At 38.2% G+C, this 20,906-nt stretch overlaps 1 protein-coding gene across 8 annotated transcripts in view; it reads left to right on the forward strand.

The window, feature by feature from the left end:
* NSD3 (nuclear receptor binding SET domain protein 3) overlaps window positions 1-20,906 on the forward strand; it is a 99,470-nt gene that overhangs the window by 65,935 nt on the left and 12,629 nt on the right. For 4 of the 8 annotated variants that reach the window (XR_014063418.1, XR_014063419.1, XM_081524071.1 and 1 more), the window contains exons 12-17: window positions 996-1,122; window positions 7,405-7,602; window positions 8,314-8,487; window positions 12,392-12,538; window positions 15,752-15,908; window positions 20,596-20,798. Coding sequence is in view for 4 of the 8 variants with exons in the window: in XM_081524071.1 (XP_081380197.1) it covers window positions 996-1,122; window positions 7,405-7,602; window positions 8,314-8,487; window positions 12,392-12,538; window positions 15,752-15,908; window positions 20,596-20,798 (1,006 nt within the window). In the remaining 4 variants the exon portion in view is untranslated. The remainder of the gene's footprint in view (window positions 1-995; window positions 1,123-7,404; window positions 7,603-8,313; window positions 8,488-12,391; window positions 12,539-15,751; window positions 15,909-20,595; window positions 20,799-20,906) is intronic. The other 4 variants (XR_014063420.1, XR_014063421.1, XM_081524074.1 and 1 more) reach the window with 1 other exon arrangement.

Below are 20,906 nucleotides of genomic sequence, written 5' to 3' on the forward strand. Positions count from 1 at the left end.
TCCTGCAGCTTGAAACAATGGCCGTGATGTCCTGCCAGTAAAACACTTCCATCCCGTCAGAGACGGTAGTATATATATATATTTTTTAGTTGTATTCCTTTATTTGGCTGCACTGGGTCTTCCTTACAGTATGTGGGATCTAGTTCCCTAATCAGGGATTAAACCCAGGCCCCCTGCATGGGGAGCAAATAGTCTTAGCCCCTGGACCACCGGGGAAGTCCCAGAGAGGGTAGTATCTTACTGAATTGAGATATTACTTTAAAGCTACAGACCTCAAAGCCACTTCTGGCTCTTTTCTTCCCTTTCGGAGTTGGTATACCTAATATTCACGTGAAACTGCCGGTCCTCACTGGGATGTTGTTTAGTTGCTAAATCATATCTGACTCCTTTGCCACCTCGTAGACTGTAGCCCACCAGGCTCCCCTGTCCATGGGATTCTCTAGGCAAGAATACTGGAGTGGGTTGCCATTTCCTTCTCCAGGGGATCTTCCCAACCCAGGGGTCAAACTAGAGTTTCCTTCATTGGCAGGTGGATTCTTTACCACTGAGCCACCTCGGAAGCCCCCTTCATTGTGATACGCTCTTATTAATTGGAAGTAAATGACAGATGGCTGCCTTCAAAAACATTCTCTTAAATTTAAGTTGATATTACTGTTTTTAAGGTTTATTTGCCCTTTTTGAAAATACTACTTTGCACTGTGAAGCAAAGTTGAAGTCTGCGGATTCCAAAGAAGGAATCATCAAAGATCAAGTATAACTTTTAAACTTTATACATATTGGGTGCAGAGAAGAGTTGGCTTGTTCAGTGGTTCTCAAAGTGAAGGCCAAGGGCCAGCCGCACCGGCACCATCAGGATACTTACTGGAAATTCTCGGGCTCAACCCAGACCCACTGAATCAGAAACCATGGACCCAGCAAGCTTGTCTTCACAGGCCCTCTAGTGGTCCTGATGCCTGGTACAGTTTGAGAACCGCGGTTTTTTTGCCTTGTTACAGATCTGTGAAAGCTTTGGTGACTCTCTGATTCCCTGTGAGGGAGAGTGCTGCAAACACTTCCACCTGGAGTGCCTGGGCTTGTCATCACCCCTCGATGGAAAGTTCGTCTGTGTAGAGTGTAAAACTGGTGAGCATCCCTATTCTGGTAGATAGAGGGCGGTGGGTGGGGGTATGCAGAGCCTCTGTCTCCTCTGATGTTGCACTCTCTTACTCATTTATGGAGCTCGAATCTCCTCTTCCATAGCTGTTCCAGAGATTAAGATCATTCAATGATTAGGCTTCCTAAGACCAAAAAAAAAAACAGTTAGCAATATTATTGTCAGATTTCTTCCTTGACCATAAAACCTGTCAAATCATTGAGATGCATTTGTGTTTTATCTAAAGAGCTGTAGAAAGTTTGTAGAGTGAGTTATTTTTCTGCTGGGTTTGCGATTTTTGTGCTCAGTAGATTGGTTTAAAATCCCTTGGCTTTCATACACCAGAATATGTGTCCATCACAAACTGCAACCCTGGGGAGCTGTATTTTTAGTGGAAAGATGGAGGGACCGGAAATTGGTTTGGGAGGTCACCATTTATTTCTTGTACCCCACATGTAGACTTCCACCAGTCAAAATAATTTATAGAGAAAGAAATATGTAAGTTTTTATTTCTTCTGTGTCATAGCCTTGCTTCTAGGTAAAGTCATGGAAAGCAGGATGTTACCAGTAATGTAAGTGAAAAGTCACCTGGTTGTGAGATGGCCTGGTAATGCTTCTAGGAACCATGTTTGTATGTTTTTGTGGGTTTTATTTCGATTTTGCTGTGAGAAACTATGAGTCAGTTGGATGTCAAATATTTATGATATGCTGACCTTACCTTTGATACTTTACTATTTTCCTACTCTTTTCCCCCCTTTATTTGGATTCTCATAGGTATTTATTTTATACTTTTTTACTTGTATGCCTTCAAAAATCTTTTGTATATTCCAAATTCCATTAGAACAGTAACTTTGTTTTTAACCAAACACTTCCTAAATGCCAGCTGCTCTTAATACTCAGCATTTTATCTTCTTATCATGTTTGATCCTCATTACATTATGAGATCACTACTATTATTATGTCCATTTTGCCAAGTGTGAAACTGAGATTTAGAGCGTTTGGTTCCCAGCCTTGCCCAGAGTCACGAAGACGTACATGGTGAAGCTGGGGTTCGGGCCCAGGAGGTGGAGCTTGACCCCAGAGTCCTTGCTCTTTCCCATTGCCTTCTGCCACCTTGACCCAGTAGATGGTGATCATGTGTCATATATCCTCACCATGCTCACACACCCTTACTTACATACACAAGCAAAAACTAAGCTACAGAAGCTGTTTTAAAGAAATAACTTAAATTTTTCCCTATGTAAAGTATCATTTTATTGATCACATTTAGACTCTGCAGAAAAACTTTTAGACAGTTTGCCAGCTGACAGCCTCAGAGTCAGCTTCAGTCGTGTCCGACTCTGTGCGACCCCATAGACGGCAGCCCACCAGGCTCCGCCGTCCCTGGGATTCTCCAGGCAAGAATACTGGAGTGAGTTGCCGTTTCCTTCTCCAGTGCATGAAAGGGAAAGGTGAAAGTGAAGTCTCTCAGTCGTGTCTGACTCTTAGCGACCCCGTGGACTGTAGCCTACCAGGCTCCTCTGTCCATGGGATTTTCCAGGCAAGAGTACTGGAGTGGGGTGCCATTGCCTTCTCTGTCAGATTACCTACACATTGTTTTATTTGGCCTTCACAATGAGTTCTGAACGTGTAAAGACAGAACAAGCACGTACTCCTGGTTCCCCACCTTCCCTACCATGCCCTTTTTCTGAAACCCTGTCACTCAGTCATTGATGTGCCTGGCCCAGTTAAGCTTTCACATTTTCAGCCTGTAGTTTAAATTACTGTTGGGAAAGACCATGTATCTCAGTATTAAAACACTCTTAGGGCTTCTCTTCTAACTCTAGAATCCAGCAGAAATCTGCTAACAAATGTTAGATGTAATCTAATTTGGTACACATCTACTAGAAAATTTAAGAAGGAAATTTGCTTTAAAAACAATTTAAGTAGAACAAAGTTGGAGAACTCATACTTCCTGATTTCAGAATTTACTACAAGGCTACAGTAATTAAAACAGTGTGGTACTAGCATAAAGTCATAAACCAATGAAATAGATTAGGGAGCCTGGAAATAAACTCACATGTATGGTCAAATGATTTTTTAACAAGGGTGCAAACACTGGTCAATAGTGTTTTCAATAAATGGTGCTGGGAAAATTGGATCCACATTCATAAGAATGAACTTGGACCCTTACCCTATACCATATATATATAAATTAATTCAGAATGATCAAAAACCAGAATATAAGAGCTGAAACTATAAAACTCATAGATGAAAACACCAAAAAAAAAAAAATCCAATTCAAAATTGAGCAAAGGACTTGAATAGATATTTCTCCAAAGAAATAACACAAATGGCCAGTAAGACATGAGAAAATGTTCATTCTCATTACAAACATCATTAATAATCCAGGAAATGCAAGAGTAACTGTTTTTTAAATTGCTTTTGATACGTTTTTAATCACATGAAAATCAGTTGAATACCAATGTGGTACACTGCCAACATATTAAGAGTGTAAGCTCAGATTCTTTAAGGTCATTTAGGAAGTTTTTTTGTTTGTTTATCAAAAGATAAATACGTTACATGTAAAAAGTATTACAGGATACATGCCTGATAAGTTCTTATACTTCCACTTTCTACTGTTAAGACAAATGTGACTTCTGGATAGAAAACATTTTCATTGGCCCTTTTGAATGAAATGTGTAACAGGCAGTTTTACTTGTTACTTTCTTATTCTAAAGGAAGACCATGTCCTAGTGGGGCTTCCCTGGTAGCTTAGTTGGTAAAGAATCCACCTGCAATGCAGGAGACCTGGTTTGATTCTTGGGTCAGGAAGATCCCCTGGAGAAGGAATAGGCTACCCACTCCAATATTCTTGGGCTTCCCTTGTAGCTCAGCTGGTAAAGAATCTGCCTGCAAAGCAGGAGACCTGGGTTCAATTCCTGAGTTGGGAAGATCCCCTAGAGAAGGGAGAGGCTACCCCCTCCAGTATTCTGGCCTGGAGAATTCCATGGACTGTATAGTCCATGGGGTCACAAAGAGTCGGACACGACTAAGCGACTTTCCCATGTCCTAGTGAGGAGGGAGAGCAGTGGAAACATCCCCATGCTAGAACCCTAAGCCTGAGTCTTACAGGGGTTTATAGCTCAGCTCTGTTAGTGTGATGGCACTGCTCATTACAACAATTTTCGTTTATATTAGACTTACTTTGATCATTATGAAAGCCTGTTTCATTTTTACATGGAGCAGTTTATCCATTAGGTAAAGCCAAACCTTTTTTAAACTTTAAAATAATTTTCTTTTTTTAATTTTTTAAATTTCTAAAAGTTATTTTAAAAACAATAGTATTGCTTTCTTATCTACTCATATGTTAAAATATAATTTAAAATTATATATTTGCAATGGGACAACAGCAACCAAAACCTACTGTTCTTTATTTCTGTAACAAAAACATTTTTAAAAAAATTTGAACATCACAGTTTGTAAGGACTGATTTTGAAGAATTTTTATAATTCACCCACTGCTATATTTTATTTCTGCAACAAAGCCAGTTAAAAACAACAACAAATATTTGACCATCACAGTTATAAGTACTGATTTTAAAGGATCTTTATGACTTAGTCAAATTGTAATGTTTAGCTACTTCCAAAACCATGTCTAACTTTCTGTAAAAAATCAAAACAAAAAGCTATTTCTTGTACATTTTTTTCCTTCAGAATTTTTATAGCATCATAAGAAAAATGGCAAAAGACTTGAACACTTCCCAAAAGATGAATCCAAATAAATAGCTGCTTATAATTTCCATATGTCACAGAGACACAAAGTGAAAACGCCAATCCTGATTTTAAAAGGCAGATAATGACAGCTTTCAGTTGTTTGCAGTTACAAACAATACTTCAGTCAACATCCTTTTACATGTACAAGTCTTCTCTAACACAGACAGCAAGCAGAATGTCCAGGCCACAGAAAGTGAATGTCTCCTTTCAGAATGGATACTGCTCTGCTGCCTTCTGAGCTAGTTCTTTCCAACGTAACTCCTACCAGCAATGTATGAGTGCCTGTTTCACCACACCCTGATCAACAGCCAGTACTATCAAACTCTTTACATTTTTTCCTATTTGATGAATTTTTCCAATGTTACTTGTGGTTTTAATTAGCATTTATCTGATTACTAGTAAAGTTGAGCATTTTGGCATGTGTTTATTGGCCGTCTGTCTTTTTTGCTTTCTGTAAATTGCCTGTTCATACCCTTTGCCCACTTTTATATTAAGCCATTTCTATATTGATTTATAGTTCTTTATAGTGGTTCAGTTGCTAAGTCACGACAGACTGTTATGACCCCATGGACTGCAGCCCACTAGGCTCCTCTGTCCATGGAATTTCTCAGGCAAGAATACTGGAGTGGTGTGCCATTTCCTTCTCCAGGAGATCTTCCAGATGGAAGGGTCGAACCCCGTGTCTCCTGCGTTGCAGGTGGATTCTTTACCGCTAAGCCACCAGGGAAGCCCATAAGTCTTGTGATCTTTGCTTATATATGTTACATATATTTCCCCCATGATTCTTCTTTATTTCGTATTGACTGATTGGTTGGCTAATGCATGCATGCTAAGTTGCTTCAGTTGTGTCAGACTCTTTGTGACCCTATGGACTGAGCCCTCCAGGCTCCTCTGTCCATGGGATTGTCCAGGCAAGAATACTGGAGTGGGTTGCCATTTCCTCCTCCAGGGAATCTTCCCCACCCAGGGATCAAACCTGAGTCTCTTATGTCTCCTGCATTGGCAGACAGGTTCCTTACCACTAGTGCCATTGGGAAGCCTGATTGATTGGTTAAAGCATAATTGATTTGTAATATTATATTAGTTTCAGGTATAAACCATAATGATTCAATATTTTCATAAAATATATTTCTTTTAAAGTTATTATAAAATATTGTCTATAGTTCCTGTGCTGTACAATATATCCTTGCATCTTACCTATTTTATTATATGTAGTAGCTTGTACCTTTTAATCACCTACCCTTATCTTGCCCCTTTTCACCATACCTCTTCCCACTGATAACGATTAGTTTGTTCTGTTTCTGTGAGACTGTGTTGTTATATTCATTCATTTGTTTTGATTTTTAGTTTCTACATTTAAGTGATAATATCACATATGAACTCTTTATATAACAAAACATAATCCTTTGTCATCCTTGTTGCATTTACTTTTCTACATCTGTTTGTTTTTCACTTGTTCCCTTTTTTTATTCCCCCATTCTAATTGTTGCTGTCTCAAAATGTTTGGCAGGTTAATCAGTGGAACCATCTGAGGGTCAAAGTTTCTGTATTGGTTTCTAATTGTAGTTTCAATTTCCTAAACAGTTTATAGAACTATCATATTTTCTATTTATTTTTGTGCCAGTGTTAGTAAGTTCTGGTTTTCTAGGAATCAATTCATTCATCTAAATCTTCAAATTTATGGGCAAAAAGGTAGTGACGTCCTCTTATTTTTTTAAACATTTGTAGGATTTGTAGTGATGCATCGTTTTGCATTTCTGATATTCTTAATATTGCTGCTTTTTCTCCATTTTTTTATTAGTTACTTGTTGCCAGGGATATCAGTTCTTTTTCAAAGAACCGAGTTTCAGTTTTGTTAGTTCTCCCCAGTACATATTGACTTCACCCCCTTCTTGCAGGGTGCATTCACTGGTGCAGCATTCTGGCTCAGTAGCAGTTTTCTTTCACCTCTTAGTGACAGCATCCTCCGGCTTCCAGCTTTCTCTTTCCGTCAGCTTTCAGTCTTGTTTCTCTGAAGGTGATTTTAATATTTTCTCTTTGTCCTTGATTTTCTGCAGTTTTAATAAGACATCTAGCTATAACTTTCTGTTTTTATTAGGATTATAAGTTTTCATTTTATGTCTGATCTACAAATGGAAATTGTGATTATCTGACGACATCTCTCTTTTCACTGGTAATTTCTTTATTCTCAGTTGGGAAGACCTTGCCACTTTCAGGTGTTGAAAAATTCTGCTCTAGGTTTTCTATGGACTTTATTTTAGTGTAAAGTGAGAAGTGGGGATCTAAATTGCTTTTAGTGCTATATCTTCAAATGGATGATCAATTATTGTAGAAAACAAGTTTTGTTGTCATATTTTAATTTGTTTTCAGCACCTTTTTGTATATTAAAATCTTACACATATAGTAGAATCTGTGGGGAGAGGAGTTAGCTCTCTGATATCAGTAGCTGCTTCTATTTAAAAGAAATATGCTTTAATCCAGATTTTGTTTAAACTGTGTTCCTCACCAATTTTCCAGGACAGCACCCATGTTTTTCATGTAAAGTGTCTGGTACGGATGTGAAGCGTTGCTCTGTCAGCACCTGCGGGAAATTTTACCATGAAGCCTGTGTCCGCAAATTCCCCACTGCCATCTTTGAATCAAAAGGCTTCCGTTGTCCCCAGCACTGCTGTTCTGCCTGCTCTATGGAGAAAGATATCCACAAAGCAAGTAAAGGTAAAACAAAGCTAAGGAAGGGGACAATGTTTGGGGTTGTTTTAAATGCAACAGCAAATAGTAAGCACATTATTATAAAGAACATCGGGTATCTTCCCTTTGTTTGTCTATAGCTATTGCAGCTGGGCCACAGTAGATAGTAAAATAAGTGGTAAATAGATAGTAAAATAAAATAAGTTAAATAAGATGGTAAAAAACACAGTCGTATCTGATTCTCTGTGGCCCCATGGACTGTAGCCCACCAGGCTTCTCTGTCCATGGGATTCTCCAGGCAAGAATACTGGAGTTGGTTGCCATTTCCTTCTCCAGGCGATCTTCCCGACCCAGGGATCAAACCCATGTCTCCTGCATTGGCAGGAGGATTCTTGACCACTGAGCCACCAGGAAAGCCCTAAGATAAGTGGATACTAGGTTCTAATTCAGACCGTGAGAAGAAAGTTCCATATGTTCAAAATTACCCCTGGAAATTCCTTCAACAGGTGCCATATTGGCGACCACCATTTCTCCAGCACTGGAGCAGATACAGTTTTTTTGAGTGACCTCTAGATGGGTACTACATTTAGGGACCATACAGCATAGGAATGGCAGAGCCGAACCAGTGAGGAGATTTTCGTTCTACTATAAGCAGCATCACACTGGGTCCCCAAAGATCTCCCTTTGTATCAGCAGATGCCTTATGACCCAGGTTCCTCCCTGACTGTCTTCCAATAGGTCGCATGGTGAGATGTCTGCGGTGCCCAGTCGCCTACCACTCCGTAGACGCTTGCATTGCCGCCGGCAGCACCCTCGTGTCTTCCTGCGTTCTCATCTGCAGTAATCATGCCACACGGAGCAGTAGCTCTTCCTCTGCTGTAAATGTAGGCTTTTGTTTCGTTTGCGCCAGAGGTGAGTCTCAGTCCTTTCTCTTCGGCTCTTTCTGGGTTCATTGGTATATTTCCCTGTTAAAATCGAGCTCCAGGAATACCCCTAAGAGAGATGAACACTTCGAGCAACCAGTCCCTTTTGTTACATTAGACACTCAGACTGTTAGAATATTAATCCTTCCATAAATTAAGCTAAATTCTGCTTAATTTCTTAGTAACTTAGAATTAAAGATGAGTCCTCAGTGTTCCTGTTTGGAGCATCAAAAGATTACAGTTGATCCTTGAACCACGTGGGTTTGAACTACCCGCATCCAGTTATGTGCACAGTTTTCTCAATGCGTACTCCAATACTTCGATCAAACGGTGGTGGAATCCGCAGATGGGGGAGAGAGACAACTAAAGTTACAAAGGATTCTGACTGCATGGGGGTCAGCACCCCTAACCCCCACATTGTTTAAGGGTCAACTCTCTTCACTTTTCCAAACAATTCTTCTGTTTGAAGTAGAATCTTCTCATGTCATATTATGTAATCCAGAGTTTTCAACTACTTTAGATTTCACTTGCAAGGCAAGAAGAGCACATTTATTTTTCAATTATTTATGTTGTATTTTATCATGTGTTGGTCTGGCATCGAGGGAGGCCTGATGGGATACAGCCAAGGCAACATATGGGGTGTATTAGTTAAGAGCCTGCAGTGCAGGCTTTCTTACTTGCCAGCTGTTGATATTTAAGTCTGCCAAGAGATTGATCAATTAAAAACAATATTGTGTCCCTGAGGGTGTCAGTGAACTTGAGTTCGTAATATATCTAAAGTAGAATTTCTTTAGTTATGATACGGAGTATTCAGCTTTACAGAGTGTCTCAGCTGTATTATAATAAAAACAATTTTTAGTGTAATGTTTAGTGTAATCTAAAATGTAAGCATTTTAGAAATCAACTAATAACCCCAAACACAGTTTGTTGGGGGTTTTTTTGTCATAAATGCTGAGTTTTCTAAACTTCCCTTAGTTTGAAATTCTTGAAAGGACTCTAGGGCATGTCAGGCCTGTTAGATTATGCTTAGCCCATATTGAAAAAGAAGTTTGGGATCTTGTTTTCTTTTTTTAAAGAATTTGCAGTTTCTGCTATACAGCAAAGTGAATCAGCTCTATATTTACATATATCCTAACCCTTTGTTTGGATTTCCTTCCCATTTAGGCCACCACAGGGCATTGAGTAGAGTCCCCTGTGCTGTACAGGAGGTTCTCAGTAGTCATCCGCTTTATACCTAGTGGTTGTGTTGTGTTTTGTTTTGTTTTGTTTCAGGAGACAGTTCAATTTGGTGAAAGTACTATAAAATATTTTTAATAGAATTTAGCTAGTATGATAGATCTTGAATGGTTTTACTTTTGTAACTCTCTTTTAAAAAACAAAAAAAGCCGGAGGAGGTGGACAGTGAAGGACTAAGTAACTGGAAGTCCTTTTTGTAGCAACCAGCTGAGTCAGTGTACACACTGCCTTGAGTTGGCCTGTTTGGCAAGCATGTGGGGCGGCTGCCATCAGAGAGAAGTGCTGGGTAGAACAGTGAGGGCAGCTGTATTCTGCCCTGAAGGCTGGATGACACAGGGAGGAGAAAATTGGATGTGTCTCATGCCACATTGCATTAGCCAAAGAAAGTGTCAGCATGTGCCTTGTCCGTCTCCCCATTCCTAAGAAAGGAGTGATAGGGTGAAAATACTGAACTAACAACTGAATAACTAGCTTTAGAGACTTTCAAATAGATGAGTGTCAGTGATAACATAAAGTCTCTGTTGCTTTGTAAATATTACTTTTACTCACTTTCACTTGGAGTGAGGGAGGGAGTGTGTGTGTGTGTGTGTGTGTGTGTGTGTGTGTGTGTGTGTGTGTGTGTAACTGAGCCAACATTTTATTAATAAATATCAAGTTTAAAACTATCATGTTGGCTTACTCAGGAGTACATTCTGAGTCAAGTACCATCAGTAAGTATATCAACCAATATTTTCTTTTGCTCTCTTTCATTCAATAATTGGGTGACCTTTAAAGCAGGTATTTTTTTTATTTAAGTAAGGTAGAACATGACCCCTTGTCAAGGAACCTAGTTTTAGAGCAAATTCTAACCGTTTTAACTTTCATGCCTTGATTAAAAGCTTGAGATAATGGAAACTCCATGTTTTAACAACAGGATCACATTTGGATTTTATCAATTTGGCAGTTATTCTGCAAGATTTGCTGTACTGAAATGCCTTTTTAAGAACAAGATTGTTTAATTCCCAAATACTCTAACTGCAGCTTTGCACAGTAAACAGAAACTTTCATTTTCTTTTCCAGCATTTTACAGAAAATTATTCTAAATAGATCAGATGCTAGGATTTGAGAAGGGCTTAAAAGTTCTCCAGAAGTAAATGATATGTGTTCCTTTATCAGTATTTATAGAGGGTCTCCCTTTTTAAGGGGATCTAATTGTAATAAATCTACACTTATTAAAAGGGATACTTCAGTCCTTTATGTTTTGGTGTTAGGAAACTTAGCTTGTGTTGCAGTTGTTTCTCCCTCTGCACAGAGGATTTTTGTCTTAGTTCTTGGATATTGGTTGTTTAAATCATTAAGCTAATTCTTAAAGACTGAAATATCTGGAATATATGGAAATATTTTTGGAAATGCTTCAGTGTTTAGAGGAACAATCCACCTCCCCTGCCCATCATGATGTCATAGGTGCCATTTCAATGCAGTAGATATTTTTAAGCATTCCTTTCATCTGGAGGGTGCTGTAAAATAAAAGTTACTTAACATTCTAAGTTGTTCTTCCCTATTTAAAAGCCACTGTACCACTTTTCTCTATTAAATGTATGAAATTCATTCAACATTATATAACCTTTATTCAAAGATTCTTCTGTATTACCAATTAGCAATTTCAAGTTCCATTCACATGAGAGAGATTTCCTGAATCTGTCTCGGTGTCCAGCAGCGCCAAATGAAGATAACATCCAGCAAAGATAATAAATGGTCACCCCTTTAGAAACAGAACTCTTCCCTCTTCTCAGAAAGATCTCTGTGAAGCTGCTGTCATGCTTCGCACTGTAAAGTCTTAGATTGTTAGAAACTGACTGGTAACCACAAAGTTTCCCTGGTCTTGCAGTCCCTTGGTTTAGGAGTGGCCTCGGCTACAGGATGGACTTAACTTGGGGCAGGAGGAGGAGGGAGGGAGGGGAGGTGTGTGCTACAGGTGGCTTAGAGCAGATGGTGTTTTCCTCCAATAGGACAGCTGTATTAGTGGATTGAAAGGACATTTTTATAAACCCTTAAGTTGGTTATTATCCTAGCAGGACAAAATTTTAAAGATGTGCAGTACCTCAGGGAAGTTCAGCAACTTACGGCTTCTTTAAAATAATATATCATATTGATAAGAGGAAAGCTTCATTGTCTGGCTGAGAAAGCTGGAATTTGAGGGTATCTGAAGATCTTAGCAGAGAGGAAGAGAGGCCCAGTTCTGCCGTTCAGTGCTGCTTGATGTATTAAAGGTGACCAGGGTCTCTACTGTGTCATGTAGACAGTTCTTATTTCCACTATTAAATGATGTGTCATTGTGCTCTTTGGGTTGTCATCATAGTCCTTCTAAACATTGAGGAACATAGCTCTGTTTTCCAAAGTGGGTTTTCAGAATGACATCAAACACAGTTTAATCCTCAAATTAAATTCGAGTTTTTTTTTCTGATTGTGTGTAGATTTCTGTGTAGAGATAAGGCATGGAGTAGCCTAAACTCCCTTTACTAACTGTAGAAAGCTTTTTCTGTCAGATCTTTCTTTTTCTTCATATTCTTTTTCCCCCACCTTGAAGCACAGCTACATAGTAGGTGTTGGTTTATTTTTCCTCATGGAATCATGGGTAGTTTCATTGCAGCTCACATCTTTCTGTTTGTCTCGTATAGGGCTGATAGTGCAGGACCATTCAGACCCCATGTTCAGTTCCTATGCCTATAAGTCCCACTACCTACTGAACGAATCAAATCGTGCAGAGTTGATGAAATTACCTATGATTCCTTCTTCGTCAGCTTCCAAAAAGAAATGTGAGAAAGGTAATAATCAAAATAGTTTATCTCTTACTTTTATTTTTGCATTTCCTATTTTTTTCTCTTTAAATGAAGGGGGAAAATGTATGCCTGTCAAGCACCATCTGTTGCTTTCAGTAAATTCTACCTTGGTGGCTGTGACTGTCTTCATATGGCTGCAAAATTATTAAAAAGGGCTTAAAATAATTCCACTATTACAAATTTTTACTTACACTTCTTGAATAAATTTTCACACATTCCATATATCTGTAGTTATTAAAATTGAAAGACTAGGATTCTGCTTAATATAGAAATGTATTCTGAGACCTCTTTCTCTTTTGTCTGAACTACCATTCATGTTAGAATAGAAGAGACAGGATGTAATTTGTTACTAACTTTCAACTAAATAACAAGATAGGTTATTAAACAGAGGGGAACCAAGATAACTGACACTTAAAATTTTGATTCTGTAATACATTCTGTCATTTTGTTTCTTAAATGTTTGCTATGAAAACTAATTGCCCTTCTCTCAGGAGACATTAGTGGGCAGCTGGGAGAATGTACAAATACTGGAGCTTGAAAGGCAGCCCAGCGGAACTGAAGAATAGCTTATGGATAATTTACCCACAGAGAACCAAGTGCTAAATGTATATATTTATATTCTCCCAGTTAATTTAATCTATGAAAGAAAAATCTCGTGTTTTGCCTTACAGAGCCTACGTGTAATACAGGGGAAAAAGTCATTTAACAATAATGTATTCTTGGGGGAGTTAGTATTCTAGAGGGTAAAATAGACGACCTAGAAGGTGAAGGCCTTTTCTTGTATACATTTCCGTTATGATCTGGGGCCAGGCTCAGAATCTTTAAAGAAAATTTAATTCATTTTTTTTCTTTCTTTGTGTTGCCTGCTGCTGATGTATGTTTGCTGTTTGTCAGACATCTGAAGTAGCGACCCATGACTAAAGGAAAGTATAACTAAGCAAGTTGGTTAGAACCCATGGAGAGGGAGACTGAGAGACTATTGACTTTTTTGTCTGTTTTCCATTGAAGTCACAGTATGGCATCTTTACTGGTGATACCACCTGTTTCCAAAACAAAGATGGACACGGGTCTGACTAATTCCATAGTGCAGTAAAACTAGACTACCCAAGGCATTTTAGGAAATGCCTGATTTCCCTGCTGGCGCCTTTATAAAATTAGACAAATTCAATTGTTGCTTACTTTGTGTTCAGTACTCGGTATTGGCCTTGACATGAATTGAAATTATTTTGAGCCCTCTGTTTGCTTAGCTTGAACCGTTATCTTTCTTCTCTTGCACCCTAAAGCAGTTTTCTTGCATAGCACCAAGGTGGATTGTTCATATTTTTATTTTTCTATTTCCCTTGTGTATTTTTGTCAAAAAATCGTGATGATTTTCACTGATGATTCAGGGTCTGTATTTCCTCTGAAATAAGACTTAAAATTCAGGACTTTTCCATAATGTTAAAAAATGGCCAGCCTGACTTTTCCACATCAACCCAAATAATCACATGTCCTCAAAGCTATTTGCAAAGACCACTCTCCCTACTGGTCATTTCTTTCTGATGGAAAAATGAATTATTTCATTTTACTTAAACTTACAGAAGAATTCCCTACCTAGGCTGAGACCACTCAGGCAGCTAATCTCTAGGTTGGAGAATTGGAACAATTAATCCACATTGAGATCTGCAGACAAAGGGGAAAATCCAAATGATGGAAGTAAAAGCTTTTAAGCAGAGGAAATATAGTAATTTAATTCATCACTGATTGTACATGGATTTTCTTTTTGTTTTTATGTTAATTAGTTAGAAGTTTGAAAGTCTACAGGAAGACAAGATTTTCTGGAAAATTGATAGCAAACACTCAAAAGGTTGGAGCATATAATTTGATAACATTGTATAGTGGGCTCTTAACCTTTTGCTTATAAGACTTTAAATCTCAGTACACTCATGGGTTATAGACTTGGTTTTCCAATGGAAAAATGGTTTTTTTTTTACAGTAAGTGTCTTTATTGTATTTCATCTTCAGTGATTAACATTCTTCTCTGTCACTTGTTGAAATACCTAATCTCCCCTCAAATTTCTTTAATTTTTTGCATTTAAAAATAATATTGTTTTGTTTGCTGCACCTGTTTTCGTCTTAATACAGAGATCATTTTGTGTTTTTAAAAGGAGAGGATTTTGTTAGGCTACTTAAAGAGATCTCCTTATATGTGATACTTGATTCTACCTGATACTTATTTCATGCTATAAAGCAGTGGTTCTCAATATGTGTCAGAAAATATTACAAACAAAATTTTGAACTATGTTTAATATTTCAGAAAGTCTAACAGAATCAGCCATTTGTGCAAAATACAGTTGCATGAGATTTTCTGTTTGGGGCTATGATTTTAACAGTTTAATATGATAAGACTAGTTTTGTTACTGGGATCTGAAGCTCCAATTGGCTATTAGATATTTCTGTAGTTCATTAAAACATAAAAAATAACTGTGGCTTTTAAAATGTTTTTTTAGTTTTGGTGGGTTTTTTGGTTGATAAAATATTTGAAAACATGAGTCCATGGGAAAGGGAAAGGGGCTCCTTGGTGATGAAAAAGTTGCAAACCACTGCTATATAGCCTGTTTGACTTTCTTTGTCTTTCCTGAAAAGGTAATGATAATGTAATCACAAATTCAAGATCCTTTTACTTTTTTGTATTCTTACAAGTGAAGAAAAAAACAGTGGTCAGCCTGTTGGCTATTTTCATTCTTGCTAATATTGTTATAAAGGGATTTAGTTAGCTGTGTCACTGGATTAAAATACAAAGATGACCATTGTTTGCTTACTTAGCTCTCAAGGAAAAAAAAAAGAGTACATAGTTTTCTGAAAATTTGTTCTCACATCTACTCAAGTCTAAAGATTTTATGCATCTATTTGTCATATGTTAAGAGTCTTAACCCCCGGCTAAACTGATGCCTCAACAGTCCTCATTTCAGAGGGATGAAGAGGCATATTTTTGCTCCTCACACGCTCTGAGTTTCTGGCCACTGAAGCCCTCCCTAGGAAGGACTCAAGTAGATAAATCTGTTTATTGTCTTGTATTTTAATCCATCACTACAATATAACTCAATCCCTTTGTTAATTTCTCTCAATCTGAATCACATTTAATGCACTGAAAAGATAACTTTCTTGTCTGTCTCTTTCCTCTCTTCTTAGTTATTAAGACTGTTTGTTTGTTTCAAGGTGGACGACTGCTCTGCTGCGAGTCGTGTCCAGCCTCCTTCCACCCGGAGTGCCTGAGCATAGAGACGCCTGAAGGCTGCTGGAACTGCAATGACTGCAAAGCTGGCAAGAAGCTGCATTACAAGCAAATTGTTTGGGCCAAATTGGGAAATTACAGGCAAGTTTTTCCAAGGACAAAGAGGAAGTATTCAATCACTGTTCAGTAGTTCAGTCTGTACAAGCGTGGCCAGGAAACAGGTACAACACACAGCACAGCCACTTCCTCAGAAAAAGAAAGAAAAGAAACATTCTGAGTCGAGGTTTTTAGAAGACTGGGAACGTTAGTGGTTGTTAGATTCCCCCACCCCCATTTTTTTTTTGGTTGATTGACTTTTGTTTTTAAGTTCTGAAAGTTATTTTATCCTAATGAACTGTGGTACTAATAGGATTTGGAATAAAAGGTTTCATATGGATAGTGGGGAAGACTTTTTTTTTCTGCATTCTAATTAGATTTATGTTCATTTCTGGTTTCTAATGAAGTTACCAGTTTATATTCTGGCCAAAATAACTCTTTTTGCCCCTAAATCTGTTTTAGAGCTTCTAGCTAGAACTATAATAAACTATGTGCAAAGAGGGAGCTTTTTAGAATTTAGAGAGAGAGGTTATTTCATTAGGAGCCTTTAGTTCTTAAGGGAATGAAGCAAGAAGTATGCATGGTTGCCATTGTTTTATTAAATCTTTCTCCTTTTAAGAAGCCTATTTTTAACAAATATTCATGCAAAAGGATAGTGATATTTTTTTAAATTTTACATTCTACATTTTGAGGTGTATGTTTATTATTTTACTAAGAAAATGGATACTATTCAAAAGAACACAGTAAAGTTCTGCTTTTCAATTAGAATCCTAAATATGTCTCTATAGAATTTCAAACATGCTGTATTTTTTTTAAACAAGGGTTCTGTCATTTTCTCAGTTTTAAATACATTGCTTGCTTATCTATTTAAGCTTAAAAACTTCATTTTTACCTGAGATAAGGGGCATTGAGAAGCTCCCCTCCAACCAATTTTTTTAACAAATGACAGAAAACGTCCATGTTCTTTTTTTTAAAAATGGACAGTTTGAATATATAAATAATTTTACACTTTACAGCAAAAGATACGAAGTTTTAAAAAGCAAATATCAAACCAGATGAACTCTTCTACTGTCAGTAAGAAAAGAAAAATACCTTCCTAAAGGAAAAAGGAACAGAGAAAGAACCAGTTTGCAGAAGAGCAAATGGAAAACAAACATGTGAAAAGTGCCCTGCCTCACTAAAAATGTACATGAAAAAAACAAAGTTTATTTTTCAACAGACTGGCAGAGATTTAAGAGTACTAATTCTGCAGCTCAGGTGAGCCTGGAGAGACAAGGGCTCCTCTACAAGAAAGGCGTCATGTGACAGAACTGAACTGTGCACCCCTGGACCCAGCACTTCCCCTTCAAGGAATGTATCAAAGGAAAGACATTGGACAAACAGGCAAAAATGTCCTTATAGGGATGTTCATTGCAGTATTATTTCTAACTGCAAAGTTTTGAGTAATCCAAATGGTCAGTCAGTAGGGGATTTGTCAAATAAATGGTAGTGACCCATATTGCACGATGCCTGGAAGCCAAAAGAAGGGTAGTGCTCGTGGTAACATGGGAAGACGGTGCACAGTTAACTTCAGGAAGCGTGTTAAATAGCACATACATCACCTCTGCATATATTTATACAACTTCAAAAAATTGGAGACCTCGATATAATATGTTTGTGTTATTACCTGGAAAAAACATCTAACGTTAATAGCCTAAGGCATGAGATTTTAAGGAGGAAGCGTGTTCAGCTTTTCTGTTACACATTTCTGCATTGTTTTAATTTTTAAAAGAAACTACGTTGTTTTTTTGTGTATAAAACTACATTAATAATTTTAAAGCTATGTCCTTTTTTAATTGAAGTGTAGTTATAGTGTTGTGCTAATTTCTGCTGTTATAGCAGACTGACTCAGTTATATACATACATACGTTCTTTTTTATATTCTTTTATGGTTTATCTCAGGAGATTGGATATAGTTTCCTGTGCTCTACAGGAGGACCTTGTTGTTTATCCATTCTCTGCATAATAGTTTGCATCTGTTAACCCCAGACTCCCAGTTCTTCCCTCTCGCTCCATCCCCCTTGGCAACCACAAGTCTGTTCTCTGTCTGTGAGTCTGTTTCTGTTTTGTAGATAAGCTCATTTGTGCCATATTTTAGATCCCACATAGAAGTGATGCCGTATGTATTGGTCTTGCTCTTTCTGACTTACTTCACTTAGTATGATAATCTCTAGATGCATCCATGTTGCTGCAAGTGGCATTTTCCATTCTTGTTTATGGCTGAGTATTGTTCCACTGTATAGTTGTACCACATCTCCTTCATTCACTCATCTGTCAGTGAACATTTGGGTTGTTTCCATGTCTTGGCTATTGTAAATAGTGCTGCTATGAACATAATAAGGGCGCATGTGTCTTCTTGGTTTTGTCCAAATATATGTCCAGCAGTGGGATTGCTGGGTCATACTGTAGCTCTGTTTTTAGCTTTCTGAGCACCCTCCATACTCTTCTCCATACTGACCATACCAATTTACATTCCCAGCAACAGGGTAGGAGGGTTCCCTTTGCCTCACACCCCCACCAGCATTTGTTATTTGCAGACTTTTTAATGATGGTGATTCTGACTGGCACACAATGCTTTCATAATTAAAAATATTTATATTTTCCAGGAGGGGATAGCTACAGGTTTGACGAATAATAGATAAGATACTCCCGGATAAGAAATATCAGAAGTAGTATAAGAAGACTTTGTTGTTGTTTAGTCACTGAGTTGTCTCTGATTCTTTTGCAACACTATGCACTGTAGCCTGCCAGGCTCCTCTGTCCATGGGATTTCCCAGGCAGGAATACTGGAGTCAGTTGCCATTTTCTCCTCCAGCGGATCTTCCCAACCCAGGGTCATCTCCTGCATCAACCCCTCGTCTCCTGCATTAACAGGTGGATTCTTTACCACTGAGCCACCATGGAAGCCCCAAGGTCTTCAGATAAATTTCAGAATGTTTTCCTTTTTCAAACTTTCTTTTGCCTTTTAAAAAAATATAATTGATATTATGTTAGTTTCAGGTATAAGTATGATGACTCGACATTTGTATACATTGCAAAACAATCACCACAATAAATCTAGTTAACATCCATCACCATATATAGTTATAGTTTTTTTTTCCTGTGGTGAGAACTTTTTTGCATGTGTTGAAGGAAAGCGCACCATTTATGGCAGGGAGCCAGGCTAGGAGTTCAGGACAGTTAGCACCCAAAAAAGCTGAACTTTGATGAGAACGGCTAAGATTTACTCTCTTAGCAACTTTCAAATATTCAATACAGTATCATTAACTATAGTCACCATGCTGTCCATTATATATTTCCTTTTTAAAAAACTTTATGAATATGAAAATACACTTGCTTAGTTTTAATACTTAAATTTTAATCACGTGACATTTTAAAGAGGCCCAAAGCAGAGCTCCCGTTCACAGGCCAGTGATGTTTTATCAGCATTTTATATCCATGGACTAATTCTTAATATATTTTTTCCAATCAAACCTCTCTGGGCCCCATGAAACTGTTTCTTTTCAGTAACTAGTTATTCTGATGTGAGACTTCCTGGGGTAGACGTGGGCCTGGAACAAGGCTGGCAGAAATCACACCCCTGTCTATCCGAGCCAGAGTGTGTGGTTACCACATGCACCCCACATGTGGCCTTAACACGAATCAGAAATACAACCACTGCCCAGCCTGCTTTTAGGGGAACCAAATACTAATTACACAGAATAGTGTTGTTTTTAACATTTTGAACACAGGCTTCTACCCACGTTTTAATTAACCCAAAGGTGAACATGGGGTGCTTTTAGGTGAAGCGTGTTTATCATTTATGTTCCCAATAATGTCATTCATTGTTCATTAAATAAATGGTTTTATTAGGCATGTATAAAATGAGACTGAAAAAAATTAAGTTTGTTTGCATCTACTGTTGGTATCAACGATCTTATGCACTACAGAGACTTCACCCTTCAGTTCCTGACTTGCCCAGTTGCAGGAAATATTCCAGTGTACCTCACAGGTGGTTCCCCAGTGATCGCTGTGGACCAGTCGTCATGTGAAGCATCATTTTTTCAGGCCTGTCCCAAATCCCACTTCTATTATGATCTAAGATGAGTTAGATTCTGAAATACACACTGATAAAAGCCTAATACATTTGACGAGAATGTATTTTATCCTGGTTGATTAGAGAGTCAGAAAATGCCAGTTTGAATGAGAACAGGCATTCTTTACTACAGCATCAATTTATTCTCAGTTTATTCCCTTGACTGCCAGGAGTAAACTTGTGCAGTTTGAAAGACAATCTTGGAATTAAGAATGTTACATTTGGAGAAAAACGTGACTTTTCCAGGACTGAAATCTGGTTTGGAATATTTTATTGGCCAATTCTAATTCTTAAGTTGTATTGTGGGTTCACTGTTAACCTTATTAGTATGCTTTATTCTTATGATATATATACTTTTATAAATATCAAATATTAATATTCAAGGAAGAAATCAGATTGGGTGTTTAGGGCCTAGTTTAGTCTGTGTTCACCGTTTCATTCATTAATTCGTTCATCAGTATGTTGTTAAACGACATGTGGTTTGGGCAGGATTAAAGATAAGCGAGGTGTTTCATGTCCTTAGATTTGCAATGAAAATTGCAAAGTACCAAACCTGTGTTTTTCGGCCCCCGCCGGCCATGTAAAGCGTAGTGCGACTCTCCATCCTCCCACTTTCAGATGGTGGCCGGCCGAGATCTGCAACCCCCGGTCTGTGCCGCTCAACATCCAGGGCCTCAAGCACGACCTGGGCGACTTCCCCGTGTTCTTCTTCGGCTCTCACGACTACTACTGGGTCCACCGGGGCAGAGTGTTCCCTTACGTCGAAGGAGATAAAAGCTTTGCTGATGGACAGACCAGTATTAACAAGACCTTCAAAAAAGGTACGTCGGATGACGTTCACCGTGGCTCAGAACCAATGCTCCTGTGTTGATCTGTCCGCACTCCTCACTCGCAGAGGGCATGTTTCTGGTGTTAGGGAGTTTTCACCA

This window comes from Giraffa tippelskirchi, chromosome 8, assembly GCF_054371585.1.
Source record: "Giraffa tippelskirchi isolate mGirTip1 chromosome 8, T2T-mGirTip1v1.2.pri, whole genome shotgun sequence".
Classification (NCBI taxonomy): domain Eukaryota; kingdom Metazoa; phylum Chordata; class Mammalia; order Artiodactyla; family Giraffidae; genus Giraffa; species Giraffa tippelskirchi.